Below are 16,450 nucleotides of genomic sequence, written 5' to 3'. Positions count from 1 at the left end.
GATCCTTTCTGATATGATAATATAGAAAATAGTATGGCTATCTGATTTTATTATTGGGGAAACCTGCCATACCTATTGCCCATATTGTTTATTGAACATTGGTTTTGGAAATGCAACAAAAATACCCACCAAAGTCACTTAGGTTCCCTGAGTGTGCCTCAGTGGCACTTGGGTGCTACAGCTAAACTCAGCTAACTGGTTCCCTTTGTATTTTCAAGGGGTGAAGGAATTACCAGCAATAAAACCTATTCCTTCCTTATCACACTGGACAAAGACATCGGCGAGTTGATCGTGCTCAAGTTCAAGTGGGAAAACAGTGCAATGTGGTCCAATGTGTGGAACACAGTGCAGACCATCATGTTATGGGGCATAGAACCTCACCACTCGGGCCTCATTCTGAAGACCATCTGGGTCAAAGCTGGAGAGACGCAGCAAAGGTGACAGTAACGGCTCCTTGCTTTGTGCCCATGGGTTCCAAGTGGTTTCTCACCTCAGCCTCCCCTCAGTCACAGGGAGTGGGTATCAGGCATCTTGGTGATAGGTGCAGGGAAGACATGGGGCCCTCCCTTGTTCACTCAACCCAAGGTGGAAGGCAAAGATGAAGGCTAAGGTCTTCTGACTGCATGGCCAGCTTCTTCTCAGCTGTGGCTATCACCAGCTACTTCCTCTGGAGTCTGAGGCTTCCCAAAGCCCAGGGTGCAGACAGAGCACTGGGGGAGGACTGCTGAGAGCTACATCCAGCTTGGTCGTTGAGCCAGAGAAGGGCCTGAGAGGCTGCAATCCCCAGATCCCTTCTCCCTACCCCCTCTCTTTCCCCTCCCCTCTTCCCCCCTCTGACTCTGTGTGTGCATCTCTTTTTCTGTATGTGTATTTTGTTTCTCTCTATTTCTTTGTTTCGCTTTGTCTCTGTCACTCTATGTGTCTCTCTGTCTCTCTCTGTCTCTTTTTCTCTATGTGTATTATGTCTGTTTCTCTTTTTCTGTTTCTCTATCTCTGTTTCTTCGTTTCTTGTTGTCTCTGTCATTCTGTGTGTCTCAGTGTCTGTATGTGACTCTCTCTCTCTGTGTGTGTGTGTGTGTGTGTGTTTGTGTGTGTGTCTTTCTTGTCATCCCCCCACCCCACCCCGCCTTAGGTGCCGAAGAGTCACGGGAAGCTTATTAAATATGCAGAGTTCTTGGACTCACGTGCAGAGCATCTATCCGATCCAGTATCTTGAAAGAGACCTAGGAGAACTCTGAGGAAGCTTGATAAGAACAATGTGACTCTTTGTGCCATCTCTTCTGGCTCCAAAGTGCCTGGGGGATGAAGGGGTTGGGATGGGAGTAGGAGAGAAGAAAGGGAAGTGTGGTACAGTGGTGCTTACAGACTTAGCAGAGCAGAGAGATGTTCAACATACTCTGCCATGGCAACCATGCTTCTCTATAGCTTTGTATTCTCCATGGCAGGGCACTTCTGTGCTTCTAAACGACTTTTCCTAGATCTGCCCTCTGTGTTCAGGAAATTCCAGTTCCCCTTTTTGCCTTAGCAGAGATAGCAAATAGTAGGCCGCTCACCTCCAAACAGCATGCCTCCCTCGGCCTCAGTTTCCACCACCCGAAGCCTGCCCATGGCAGACTTAATGCCTTGGTCCTTCCGCAGCTGCACTCTGAGATTTTTATCTCCCTGGAATGCAAAACCATGGCAGTTGCTGAACTCATACTCTGCAGCTGTCAAACGACCTCCTCATGATCACGCGGAGAAAATTAAACTGCTTCCCCTCCTCACACCCTTGGCTATTCTTGTGAGACTTTGAGGGCACTTTGGGTCCACAGTCCTCCTGAGCAGTGCTCCTCTCCACAGCCTCCTAGCTAAAGATAGTTGCCCACATAGGTGGCTGTTCATTGTGGCAGTCTGTCTGCCTTTCTCTGTGCACTGCTGTCTACACTGTTGCACACTGTATGGTTCTGAAGAAGAAAGGCGAAGAGGAAAAAGGCTTAAAGTATAGAGGACATGGGACAGAGTGAACTTAACATTAATCTCACATGACCTAACAGGGATATCCTGGATGCACGAGTCAGGATTCTAGGGCTCGCAGATGTTCTACAGTTAGTGTCTAAACCTAACTCTGCCTTGCATGGGTCAGATTCATTGCCCCCTTTCTCGCTGTTATACTGTTTTAAATAGTGCCTTTCTCTATTGGTCTTGGCTCCATTAATCTGATTTTCTCTAGCCCACTTTAGCAGAATTGCCTCACTGGGTATTAGTAATAAAGGTACATCAGTTGCTTCCTCTGGGTTGCTTAAAAGGGGTGGAGAAAGCTTGAAAGATAGTCTAGTCAATGACATGCTTGCCTTACAAGCATAAGGACCCATCCAAGCAAAGTTAGGTGTAGTGGTATGAACTTGTAATCTTGGTGCTAGGGAGGTGGAGACAGACTGCCTGGGACTCCTTGGTCAGCTAGCCTAGCCTATTTGATGCGTTCCAAACCAATGAGGGACTCTGTCTGAAAAGAACAAGGTGGACAGTGCCTGAAGAATGATGCCTAAGGTTAATCTTCTGGCCTCCATACGTGCACACACTCCTATGTGCACTCATATGAAAACACAACACACACATAAAGGAATAACAGAGGGTAGGGACCCAGGAGTTACAGCCTCTGTAGTTTTCCAAGTTGTAAATATGCCTATCTGTCTACATAGCACCACAGGCCACCATGGGGGGGGGGTGGGGGTGGATGGCTGGGACACCCCCAAATGCTTGAGTTGTAGCTTTCACCACAGACTCCAGGACACCATTAGGAAAGCAGGATAAATTAATTTTGCTAATGGTGTGCTCCATCCACAAGCTTCTCCAATCTAAATGAGCCTACCAACTTGTCAGAATGCAAGCCTGCCTTAGTAGACCAAGGTGGGACCACAGATTCCTCATTTCTAACAAGTTCTCAGCTGCTACTGATGCAGTCTGTGGTCTCTGAATGCCAAGATCCCAGTGGTTCACAGCCCAGGAACACTAAAGACAAGTGCCTCAGGTTATAGAAACCTGGACTGGGCTGCAGCAGGCTTTGAGGGATTTCCAGGAGACAGCCAGTGAACTAAATACCATGGCTAGCAGAGTCAGTCAGAATGCTGTGTTGGCCAGTCCTACTTCATAGCACACCATCTGTATAGCCTCAGATAATAACTCTACCTCTTTAAGACTGGGGTCTGTAGTAACAAATAGAAATCATACAACCTGTCTCATGTGACCAATGTTTAGCACCTTTGGGAATCCAAAGTCCAAAGTCAAGACACAAACACAAAACCTTATACTCTCAACCACTCTTCTAAATGCAAGGGATAAAAGAAAAAAGTAGATTAAGTAACTCACCCTGTGCTAATAAGTAGATGGACAGATATCTAGTTGAATGATAAATATACAGATAGACAGAGAGGTAGATGAATAGACAGACAAAAGGATGGATGACTAGGGTGAGCAGAAGGCTAGGTGGGTAGATGAACAGTTATATAGATGAGTAGAGAGAAGGATAGATAGATAGATAGATAGATAGATAGATAGATAGATAGATAGATAGATAGATAGATAGATGCATACATACATACATACATACATACATACATACATACATACATAAATACATACATAGGACAATTAGATTTGAAGTTAGTATAAAATATCAATTAGGCCAAAATAATGGTCAAAGCAGCCAGGTGTTTGCTTTCCTAAACAAACACCCTAAGGGGGCAGTGTCAGCACCAATAGGCAGGAAGGCAGGGCTGCAGACTGAATTAGCAAGGCTGAACTCTGGGGAGCTAAGCCTGCTCAGGAGGTTGCGGAGCCTTGGATGTCTGTCCTGGAACAGGGGAAATGTAATGAGAAACAACCCTCACTGTCAAGTCTGAAGAGCTGTAACTAGAAAACACAAGGGAAGCCGGCTCGCAGGCCCTCCGGGTTTCAGTGCTGAGTCCTCTGAGGATGGCTTTCACTGACTCACGTTTTGTTTTTCCTCTTAAGTTATAAAACTATACTCAAACCTAAGAATCTAATGTTAAAAAAATCCTATTGCATGCAATATACCACTGGTCTAGGCTCTGATAAAAGATGAGACACGTAAGCAAGCCCCACCTGAAACATCACACCGTGTTCTTTTGTTTCTCTTCAGAATGACATTTTGCCCCGAAAATCTGGATGACGTCCAGCTTCACCCGACCCAGGAGAAAGTCTTTGTGAACTGTGACGTGAAGTCGAAAAGACTGACTGAATCGAAAGAGCAGATGAGTCAAGAGACCCATGCAAAAAAATAAAGAAGTCTATTCTTTATCTGTAATGGTTGCCTTATTTGGAAGCCAAAATTACACAAAGGATCAATCATGCATCCGTTTAAATAAAGTTTGTATGTAAAGGAGGGCGTGCTTTGCTGTTATAAACTAAGCTTTCAAACTATATTGTGTGAGATGACTCAGCAGGTAAAAATGCTTTCAGCTTCTTCTATCCCTGGGACCAACATGGCAGAAAGAACAGACCTCATGTACCAAGTGGACACACACACAGAGTAAAAACCGTCTTGAAACTGAGCTTAAACACAATGTTATAGGACTATCTTCAGGTATTAGTACACTAAAAATTTCACAATTTTATCTCTGATTAGATGCATTCAAATGTAAGAGCCATTTTAGACTTGTTATTTTAATTGACAGTGTCTTTTACAGTTAAGTCAATTTCCCCATAATTCCTTGCTAATTTTTTCTGACCAATTTTTGAACCACAAAGGAATCATGTTTCTTTAGTACATGATTGACATTCAATAAAACAAAATCCCAATTAACCCCTGCTGACAGGTAGCAGCGCATTAGCCAAGACATACAGCTCCCTAAAAGAGACAAAAAATGTGCATCACAGAAAGGAGTTACATCCCACACATCCCACACATGCCACATCTATCTCACTGAAACAGACACAGAAGAACTCTACTGCCCCACTAGCAATAGCAGTGACAGCTGGACAGTGGGTATTTTAATTTTTAAATAACTAACTAGTGAATGTAATTCTTTTCTTTCACTAATGCAACAGAAGTGGATGGAAAACTTGAACTACCACAAAGAGTTTGCCATGGACTGAACGCATATGTTAAAATTTAAGGCAGTAATGTGGTGGTAGAGGTGAAGTTGTTAGTTTACGGAGTCCCTGGCTGTCCCCCCTCCTCCACCCCCAACCTCCTGTGCTTTCTACCTCCTGTGCACAATGTACGTAGTATGGACTTAGAAACAAAGGTTCACTGTCACCTCTGCTGCTCTTAGTACACAATTCTGATACCTCTGAGTTAAGGGCAGGCTCCCCACCCCCCACCCCACCCCAGGGGAATGGTATAAGGGATTCAGCAGACTAGGTATAAGCCTAGAAGACCTGAGGATTTCTATTGCTGTGAAGAGACACCATGACCACAGCAACTCTTATAAAGAAAAACAATTAGGGCTGGCTCATAGTTCAGAGGTTTAATACATTGTAGTCATGGCCAGAAGAATAGCCTTGTACAGGCAGATATGGTGCTGGAGAGATAGCTGGAAGCTCTACATCTCCACAGGCAGCAGGAAGAGAGAGTGTGTGCAGAGAGACACTGGGCCTGGTTTGTGCACTCAAAATTTTAAAGCCTGCCCCCAGTGACACACTTCCTCCAACAAGGCCACACCTACTCAAATGAGGCCACACCTCCTAATGCCAATCCCTATGAAGGCCATTCTTATTCAAACCACCCGATGTCAGGAATGGACCCATGTGGGAGCACTCTAAGCAAAAGCAGCGCTGCTAAAGCCACTCCAGGAAGGAGGAAGGACACCACAGTGTCCCCGGAGCCAGCTTCATCTCTAGGTAGTGCTGATGCAGATCTTCATGGTGACAGCCCTTCTACAAACGGTGTACAGACACTTTGTGCATGCTGTGTATACATACCACATATCACATGATGAGTAGAAACAAGTAATGAAGTAAAGAGCAGAGTTAAACAAACACGATCCCACTATAGCACCATGTCTTCTGACATTTATGTAAATTTCATGGGCGATATAATTAGCAATTATTTCATCTTTAGCAAGAGGATTTTTGAAGCGACACATACGTCATAACATTTTGGGCCGAGAGCTCCACTGGCATACAACATGGCAAGTGGTTAACCTAAGCATTTGAAACTCCTTAGTATGTCCAAATTTGGGTGCCAGTTCTGTTAGTGTTGGATTATGTTCCCTGGGGGAGGCATGCTCATCACCATCACATTTTGAAAAGTACATTCGAGCAGGGAAGTCAAAGAAGAAAGTTGAATAATGCAGCCACATCCGTTCATTGCACAAGAGACACACTAGCTGGAGCAGCGATTACACACACTGCTCTCCAAAGACAGCACTGATTTACGAGCCCACTCAAGAGACACACTGGCTTCTTGCCCTTCTGGCAAAAGCTTGTCAGTGCTTTGCCTCTTGGGAAACAGAGATAGATGGCACCCTGGGGCTACTGTAGCTGGGCTCTGAGGCCTGTGTGGAGAGAGGGGGCAACACTACAACCCTCATCTGGAGTGCACTCAGGTTGACTGCAAGCAGCACAAACGCTTTGTTGGCCTCATGCATCTGTGGGGTAGCAAAGATGTCCCGCACCGAGCTCCAGGAGATCCAATGACCTCTTCTGAAACACACACACACACACACACACACACACACACACACAACCTCAACACTTTGCAGTCACACCAGTCATGTCTAAGAACTCATTCCTACTTACTACCTCCTTCCAAAGTGAAAATAAGTTCTTTGAATTTTTACCTAGTAAAACCTAGTAAGTACAAACAAAGATCTTGGTATGTTGTCACACCTCCTGCTAAATTTTAGGGGCTTCCTGTGTTTATTAGTGAGTCACTTGATTCTATCCTTCCATAAAACAGGCCTTCTTGTTATATTGCAAGAACTACACATTTCATTAAATACACTATTCCCTTATATTTTGGCTTCCTTGTAAATATTTTCCCAAATCTACTTGTATTTTACTTTATGTCTCTGTCTCTCTATGTCCTGTCTCTTTCGTGTATCCCTGACTCTCTCCTTTTCTGTCTCTGTCATTCTCACTCTGCGTGTGTGTGCGTGCGGGCCTCTGTAAACCCCCCTAGAGTTGGAGTTACCAGCAGTTGTGAGCTTTACAATGTGCATGCAGGGAGCCAATCTCTGGTCCTCTGCAAGAGGGCAAGTACTCTTTAGCAGCTAACAGCTGAGCTATCTCTCCAACCCCTCCACTGCTGGTCTTAACTATATTATTTGCTAAACAGTAATAGACTTTTTTTTTTTTTGAACTCCAGAAATCCTGTATTACATAGGTTACTGGATTAGTTAACACTTCTGTTTCTACTGAATTACAATTTATACCAAATAAAGATTTTTCTCCTGAGTTTTTTTTTTTTATCCCCTATAGGCATTAATCCATCTGAAATGTATTTTTGTATTTGGTACAAGGATAGAGTGCCAAACTTTATTTTCTTCTATCTGGATAAAAATGAAGCCAACTTGTGTTGAAGTGAATTTGCTTTTCAATGCAGAGCTACAATCTTACATTTATCATAAACCAAAAGTATATTTATCTTTTAGCATCCATGTTCCTGTTCTAGACCCACACAAATGATTTCTGAATCTTTTTGTTTTGGTTAGCAGAGCCTTACACTGTAAGCCAGGCTGATCAGGAGCTTACTGTGTGGCTCAGGTAGGCCTCAAACTCATGGCAATCCTCTTGACTTCAGCCCCCACCCCACGCTGACCCCCACCCCTGTGCTGGGATTGCAGGCACGAGCTGCCATGCCCGGGTGGATTCAAAACCCTTACTAGCATATAGACACTGTGGTATGTTCACAGACTTTCACATGGAATGTTGGGTAACTATCAAATTTATCGGTAATCCCTGTTAATTTTCTAACTGGGCATCAGATAAGTATAGAGATAAATATAGAACTAACCTTTTCTTCTATGAGTTCTTGCTCAGGAACACTGTATGTTTAGCATCTGTTCAGACATTGCTTCATGTTCAACAAGATATTACATATTCTTTTCTAAAACGGAAGTTTTAGAAAAGTACTTGGTTTCTGTTGTGAGTGAAACCACTACAGTTCTACTTCATGGGACATATTGTTCATACATGGAATGTCTTTTGAGTTTATTTATTCTGTATCTGTTCATCTTATCAAATCATGTGACACACGCCAATTCTAGTTGCTTTTTTCTTTTAATTAGGATCTCATGGTGAATAACCATCTCCTTACTAACACCATGTATTCGGCTGATTCCACATCCTCACACTCCAGGGTTTTTCAGAACCTTCCAGATGACATTAACACCCACGGTGGGCACTACTTGACTCACTACAATTTGAATATGTCTCATAGTAGACTTTGCATTTAGAGCTTTGTTGGGGGTTTTGGCAAATAAGCCTTATTGTATTTAAGGATTTTTCTATTTTTTATTTGTTGCTGCTGCTAAAATTTAGGAACTGCCCATATAGTATGTTTTCCTCCTTTGTTAATTATGTAAGGCCTAGAAAGGGGGCTCCGAGTTAAGAGTACACACTGCTTCTGCAGAGAATCTGTGCTCAGTTCCCAACACCCATGTCACATGGCTCAGGGCCACCTGTTAACTGCAGCTTCAGAAGGCAGTGCACCCTCTTTTGGACTTCATGGGCACCTGCACTCACTTTGCACACATGCACGTACACACACACACACACACACACGCATCTTAAAATGATTTTTAAAAAATAGGACTGGGGAGAGATATCCCAGTGGTTAAGAGCACTAGCTGCTCTTCCAGAGGACCCTGGTTCACTTCCCAGTACCCACATGGTGTTTCACAATTATCTGTAATTCCAGTCCTGGAGAATATGATGCCTTCCTCTGGTCATTGTGGGCACAGGGCATGCATCCTGCCCTGGTACAGGTACAAAAATACACATCCAAGCAAAACACCCATACAATTAATACTAAAAATGAATATTTTAAAAGGTAATATAAATTACATTCATGTATTTCCTAATGCTGGCCCACACTGCATTCCTAGAATAGAGACTCCCATAGTCGCAGTGTATTGCTTATTCCATTACTGGGTATCACTTACTAAGATCATAGTTCAAATTTTGTACTAATTGCCTTTTTATGAATTATTTATATTGTGTACATAGATGTTCGCATCATGCCAACAGCTCATATGTCAGGTCAGAGGACACCTTTCAGGAATGGCTTTTCTTCTCCCCTATATGGCTTCCAGGTTAATAAGTTATTCCAGATTATTAGTCTTGGTGGCAAGTAAGCCATCTTGTCAACCCTCTTATTTTCATGACATCAGCCCATATCTTTAAGGGAGGTGACACTTTTTTTTTTGCATATTGATTCTACAGCAACGAACTGAGGCTTTAGTATTGATAGTATGCTGAAAGGTAAATCTTTGATAGCACATATTAATTGCACCAAAGGATTTCACTATGACGTGTTCACATTTGCATATGCTATATTCTCATCCTTTTCTCCCATTCTCTTCTTCCTCTTCCTCCCCTTCCTCATTCTCCAGCTCTGCTAGTTTCTCTTTAGTTTCATGCCCTTCTTTTATAATGAGTTTTTGCTTTTCTGATACAGCATCTCACTGTGTAGTCCCAGCTAGCACTGAATTCAAGATAATTGTCCTAGCTCGACCCCTTGAATGGTGGGATTTCAGTTATAAGTCACCACACCCAACAATTTTAAAAATTATGTTCATTTACTTGTAGCAGAGTGGGCAGAGACATATGTAGAAGTCAGAGGACTTTGAGAAGTGGTCCTCTCCTCCACCGAGTGGGTTCTGTGGTCTCACTCAGAACATCAGGCTTGGCAGCATCTCTACCCCACTATGCAATCTTGCTGGCCCTTAGTCCTTGTTAATTAAAGAAAAGGTTATAGCTGTAAAACCATATATTTTGTGCTTTTGCTTGTAACATTCTTAGAACCTCAGCTTTTATATTACACATCACATTCATTTTTAAAGAGTTGTGAAGCACCTTCAGGCAAGAAAGATTCAGAGAGACATACGACCATAATAATGAATAAAATAAAGGCTACCATAAAAGCAGAAAGCAGGAACTCTCCAGTTAGAACAATTCTGAGGTACTTGGAATGGCCATAATCCACTGACCATGGACAGCAGACACAGTGCTTTGTTCAATATTAAGTTTAGAGTCAGTCTGCAAACCGTGTCGGATTTAAAGTTCAATAACTCAGTCCGTGATCAAGAAGAGAACTAAGGAGGATGGTGGCATTCCTCTGCATTCCTCAAGTTACTCTTTAAAATATATGTAACTATAGACTGGAGCGGCTCAAAGCACTTGCCTAAATAAGCAAAGGCTGGTTCAACCCCAGCGCAGTGAATGTGAGGTGTTGTGTGTTGGCATATGGTGACAGAACACGAGTATGTGAGTGTGTGTACCCTTGTGTGCTCATGAGGAACCCAGAGCAAAATGGCTGACATCTTTCTCTATTGCTCCTTGCCTTATTGCCTTGAGACGTGGTCTGCTGTTGAATCTAAAATTCTTCTCTTCTGTTAGGCTGATTTTACCAGTGAGATTCTGGGATCCACCTCTGTCTATTCCATAATGCTGGGGTTATAGGTACACAAGGATTCTTATATGGGTGTTGGGGATTTGAACTCAGGTCTTTATAGTGGCAAGCAAGTGCTCTTATGGAGCCATCTCCTCAGCCCCTAGTCTTTCTTCTTGGATGACAGTGGTTTCTAAGCCTGTCCATATTCTTCTGCATGGATTTATATAAAATCCATATTAGCCCAAAACTTAGGATACCCAAGATATAAGATACAATTTGCTAAACGCATGAAACTCAAGAAGAATGAAGACCAAAGTGTGGACACTGTGCACCTTCTTAGAATTGGGAACAAAACACCCAGGGAAGGAGTTACAGAGACAAAGTTCGGAGCTGTGATGAAAGGATGGACCATTTAGAGACTGCTGTATCCAGGGATCCATCCCATAATCAGCTTCTAAACGCTGACACCATTGCATACACTAGCAAGATTTTGCTGAAAGGACCCAAATATAGCTGTCTCTTGTGAGACGATGCTGGGGCCTAGCAAACACAGGAGTGGATGTTCACAGTCAGCTATTGGATGTATCACAGGGCTCCCAATGGAGAAGCTAGAGAAAGTAACCAAGGAGCTAAAGGGATCTGCAACCCTATTGTTGGAACAACATGATGTACTAACCAGAACCCCGGAGCTCTTGTCTCTAGCTGCATATGTATCGAAAGATGGCCTAGTCGGCCATCAATGGAAAGAGAGGCCCATTGGACTTGCAAACTTTATATGCCCCAATATAGGGGAATGCCAGGGCCAAAAGAATGGGAATGGGTGGGTAGGGAAGTGGGGGGCGCTATGGGGGACTTTTGGGATAGCATTGGAAATGTAATTGAGGAAAATATGTAATAAAAATATTAAAAATTAAAAAATAAATAAATAAAAACGGTTCTCTTTTCACTGTTTTCTAGACAATCTAAAGGGCTTGATTTATTTTCTTCTTTATACTAAAGGTTATCAAGGATGAATTTCTCAATTAATTAAGCTCAATTAATTAAGCTTAATTCTTCAACAATTAAGCTATTTTGGTTATTTTTAAATCATTTCCAATTTTATTGAATGTTGCTATAAAGACAAGCAATTTCTAAATTTCGCAAGACTTTCATTGTAATCAAGTAGATTGTAAGTCCTTACAATGTTCTATTGGATATATGAAAAAAATTCTGTTTTTTTACTTTACAACTATATATATATATATATATATATATATATATATACATACATACATATATATACACATATATATATGAAATAAACAAAATAAACTGTGTTTGCTAGTTGGATATAGTGGTGTACATCTATAATTCTAGCACTTGGAAGCTGAGGCAAAAGGGTCATGAGGTCCAAGCCTGACTTTTTAATAAATAAATAAATAAATAAATAAATAAATAAAATAGTTTGTTGGTTATAAATCAGAATCAACCCTGAAAGTTTTAAAATCTCCATTTTTATTTAACTGTATTTGCAGTTCCATTGATTATCATAAGCTTATTAATGTGGTTCTGGTTCATAAAATGTTCTTTATAATGCATTTTATAGTGGTTTTAAGCCCAAACTCTTAGGGCCCTCATACTTAGTAGGCAAATACTCTACCACTGCGCTATCCCCACTTTCATTATGCCTTACTATCTTTATCTCTTCACTGTCAACATTTTTTAAAAAGTTACAACTTTATTTTGGAGTGGGCAAGATGGCTCAGTAGGTGAGGGTACTTGCTGCCAAGCTGCTAATCTGACTTTGATCCCTGGGATTCACATAATGGAAGGAAAAGAATAACTTCAGCAATTTGCCCTCTGACCTCACTTTTCACTCACACACACACACACACACACACACACCACTCAAATAAATTTTAAAAAATTTAAACCTTTAAAATATTTTTCTAGATACATTATAGATAATTTAAAATGTTTACTCAACATAAAGTCTCTAACTTTAATGGGAAAATCTGGCCCACTTACACTTAGTGTAATAATGAGACCTCAGGACCTTACTGGCTTCCTTTACTAATTGTTTATTCTTTTCATTTATCTTTATTGTTATACATAGATCAAATTTCCCTTTCCATCTCCTTCATTTGGCTTCTTTTGTAGAGGTTTGGTACTTTCCCCTTTCTGTTGCTCACAACCAAATATTTTTTACCAAGTTATGAAAACTAGACACATATTTCCTCCCACCAAAATATTCTGTTCCTCCCCTGCTTCATTCCTCACACCAGACCTCAAGACTGCTTTCATTTCTCCTCCAGAAGTATAGCCTCTCTCCATGGGAGAGCACTGGCATGTCTCTTTTCTTCCAGCCCACTCCCATGCCCAGATCTGCTGAGATTTGCTTACTATTTTTAGTAGCAGACTATAGAAGAGTTGTCGAGGCAGATGGCAATGTGATCCACTCAAGAAGGGAAAAGACTTGCAGAGTGGCAGGCCAAAGGCCCTTCACAGACAGAAGAACAAGTAAGTATCTCTTGTCTGAATAGCAGGTATTGAAATATATCTTGATTTGTGTTCAGTCTTCTGTTTGCTTTAATGTTTTTCTGAGACCTCATGTTCTTTTAGACCTTCCCGACTCTTCTGTAAACATGGAATTTAATTAACCACCACCAAGTAAAAGGAAATGGAAGCATTCTTAGATCCTTCTGTAAAACTTAGTGAGACAGAGGCTGGGGGAGTAGGTTGGTTGACAGGGGGCTTGCCTAGCAAGCACAAAGCCCTGGTTCCGTACTCAGCACTATATCTACCTAGTGTGCTGGGATACACTTGTAATCCTAGCACTTGAGAGGTTGAAGAATGAAGATTAGAAGTTCAAAGACATTGACTACTTCACAGTAAATTTGAGGTCAGCACTGTGTTGACTTAGGAAACAAGCAACACCCAGGTGTGGTGGTGTCCACCTTTAATCTCAGCACTTGGACAGCAGAGGCAGGTGGATCTCTATGAGTGCAAGACCAGCCTGGTCTACATAGTGGGTCCCAAGCCAAGCAAGGTTACATAGTAAGACTTCATCTTTGAGATGAGCAACAAAACAAACAAACAAACAAACAAAACCACCAAACAACAAGAAGAATAACCAAGAAGTGTAAGTGGAAGCTGCAGGTCTGCCAAGGTCCATTTCTACACTGTTCTTTCCCCTCCCTGATGGCCAGGCTGCAGGTTGTAGTTGCAGTGCAGTTAGTGAGCAGACCAATGTTAGGACAGGTCTTTCTCCTGCTCCTCTCTTGTCCTTGGAGCTTGCCTGCGAGTATGTTTTCTTACCATGGATGCCTCCCAGAACTCAGATACAAGTCCCTCTCCATCTCAGAAACTCCTTACTTACCATCGTCTCTTCTGTCACACGCATGCTCTTCTGGATTTCTTCAGGCTTATGATGCCTGCTTTATCCAACTCTTCTCTTGAAAAATCCAGAGCTCAAAAATCATGCTTTTGGTCCAGAAAAGCAAGCAAACAAACAAACAAACAAACAAAGTGAGCTAAAATAAATCTTTCCTCTCTCTGAGTGGATTGTCTCAGGTATTTTGTTACAACAGAAAGTTGGTATAATGGTTCCTGCTGTGAGCTTGCTTGATGAGATCTAGAATCAGTTTTGGACTTCTGAGCATGTGTGCAGGGAATTATATTCCTTATATTAATTGGCGTGAGAAGACCCATTTTGATTCTGGAAGGAACAATCCCCTGGGCAGAAGATCCAGAGGCATGACTATATAAAATGGACAGAGACACTTGAGCAGCCGCTTCCTGGCTGTGCGTGCTGTGTGATCAGTCCCTTCCCACTCCTGCTGCTCTGGCTTCTCTCCAGGATGTACTGGACCCCTCAACAGTAAGATTGAGTAAACCCCTTCTCTCTTAAGTTGTTTTGGCAACAAGAAGACAAGAAGACACTCATCTAACACATATGACTATTCCTAGACTTGGACTAACCACAGATCTACCATCCTTTAAGCACATTTGAGAAGGGACTTAACAGGAATTTGAATGTTCTTAGCTCAATATGCAGTTATTCATGCAAACACAGGTTGGTGTTTGGGTATCCCCCACTGCAAGGTGCCTTATATATATTCCTTCTTCAGCACACTTCCTTAAGGCAGTTAATATTATATTTGTTTCACAGATGAGAGACTAAGAGCTTTACTTGCCTTTACAAGGTCACACAGGTAATGACCCATCAGCTCCTTCCTTACAGATTCTGTCAGCTATAAATGTAGCTACTGCTGCAATTAGCAACTGACACCATCCTTCACACTTTAACCCCCAGCATCTTTCATCCTCGATTCACCATCTTTTCATGTTACAAAGTCACTGTGCTTGATCCCCACACTCCTCAGCTGTGTCTTGGGGTTATCAGCTTTGCTCTGAATCCTTTTATAGGGGCTGCTGAGACGGCTCAGTCAGTAGCTGCACTCACTGCCAAGACCACTTCTCTAAGGCACCTTCTGACCTCTACATGCCAGCCCTGGAGGGCTGCAGGGAAAAACTGTAGTCAGTGAGTGAACAGGATTTGCCAAAGCCTCTGAGTGTAAGGCATTCTGTCAAAGAGTTTGGCCAAATGCTGCAGTATGTGACTTGAAACGGGTAGACTGGGGAGGTGGGGACAGCAAATGAGAGGTACACCATTTAGTCTAGCAGGAGGGCTCCATGTCCTTTGCCCAAGTTTATAGCATTCATGATATTGAGGTCATGGTTTAAAAGTCCAAGGGCCTTTTATATCTCCTAGACTACTAGGCCAATATCCTAAAGAGAATCACCAAGCATGACATTTGCTAGGTTACTCTCCCAGGTGTTCACAAATGGAAGAGTGTCAAGCAGAAACAAACAAACAAACATTAAAAACATCTAGAGGATTCCAAATGACTAGGGTTATATCTAACAACATAATGGCCAGCATACAGCCAAACCAGTATCATTAAAATCACTATGCACACCATTTAACCTTCACTTGGCCTTCTGGTTCCAGCAATGTTTTCCGCATACCCTTCCCCTTTCTAACTAGGCCCTGCCTCCTCCCTCAACACTTTACCATAACTGGGATGGCACACTTTAATTCCATGCATGCTTGATTAGCACTACCATCTATTTAGCCTACTGGACCACAAGCTCCACCAGGACAAGAACATGGTTAAGTTCACTACTTTATTCTTAGGTAGTAGTGGCCTTGCACAACAAGCCCTTAAAAAATAACCCATTCAGAGCCAGCGGGGGCTGGCTCCTCAGATAAAAGGGATTACCATGCAAAACAGACATCCTGAAGTTTAATTCCTGGATTCCATATAAAAAAAAGTCAGCTGTGGGGCCATGCACTAATCCCAGTACTAGGACAAGATGGGAGGCAAAGGCAGAATTGCCCAGAAGCTAATGGAAAGCCTAAAAAGATCAATGCAACTGCAGAAAAAAAGAAATACCCCACCTCAACAAGGTGGGAGGCTACAACTGACTCCTTAAAGCGGTACACACACACACACACACACACCCTAGAATAAATAAGAGAAGATTTGTGCCTGATACTGGACAAAGGGCCACAGGTGGGGAGGACGTGGGCCATGATAGGGGAACCCACTACTGTTGTTTTGATAAGTGGACATGTTGTGAAGCTGCCATCTAAGTGTTTATATCTGTAGAATCGTGCTGCTTCTTCCTGCAATGGGCAGCAGTCAGTGAAGAGACCCATACCTGGTCAACATACAGCAAGTGACTTGAGTACTCACTCAGCCTCCACAAGGCTCAGAGAGCATCACAGAAAGTGGGTTGGAGTGTTGGGAAATGCTGTCTTCTAGCAGCTGTGGTCACCTGCACAAGATCAGGCAGTCAACAACTCCATTATGGATATGGAAGGCAGCCATGAGGCAGCCTCTCTAT

General features: G+C 42.4%; 1 protein-coding gene across 3 annotated transcripts in view; it reads left to right on the top strand.

Moving 5' to 3' along the window:
* Lipc (lipase C, hepatic type) overlaps positions 1–4,303 on the top strand; it is a 128,421-nt gene extending 124,118 nt beyond the window's left edge. For all 3 annotated transcript variants that reach the window (XM_021173401.3, XM_021173402.2, XM_085844770.1), the window contains 2 exons: positions 219–437; positions 4,139–4,303. In XM_021173401.3, the coding sequence (XP_021029060.1) occupies positions 219–437; positions 4,139–4,280 (361 nt within the window). In that variant the 3' untranslated portion in view covers positions 4,281–4,303. The remainder of the gene's footprint in view (positions 1–218; positions 438–4,138) is intronic.
* Positions 4,304–16,450: the final 12,147 nt, after the last annotated feature.

The sequence above is a fragment of the Mus caroli genome, unplaced genomic scaffold (assembly GCF_978045245.1).
Source record: "Mus caroli unplaced genomic scaffold, Mus_caroli_1 scaffold_11, whole genome shotgun sequence".
NCBI lineage: Eukaryota > Metazoa > Chordata > Mammalia > Rodentia > Muridae > Mus > Mus caroli.
Note: the sequence above shows the minus strand (reverse complement) of the source record. Positions and strands in the feature narration are given on the sequence as shown.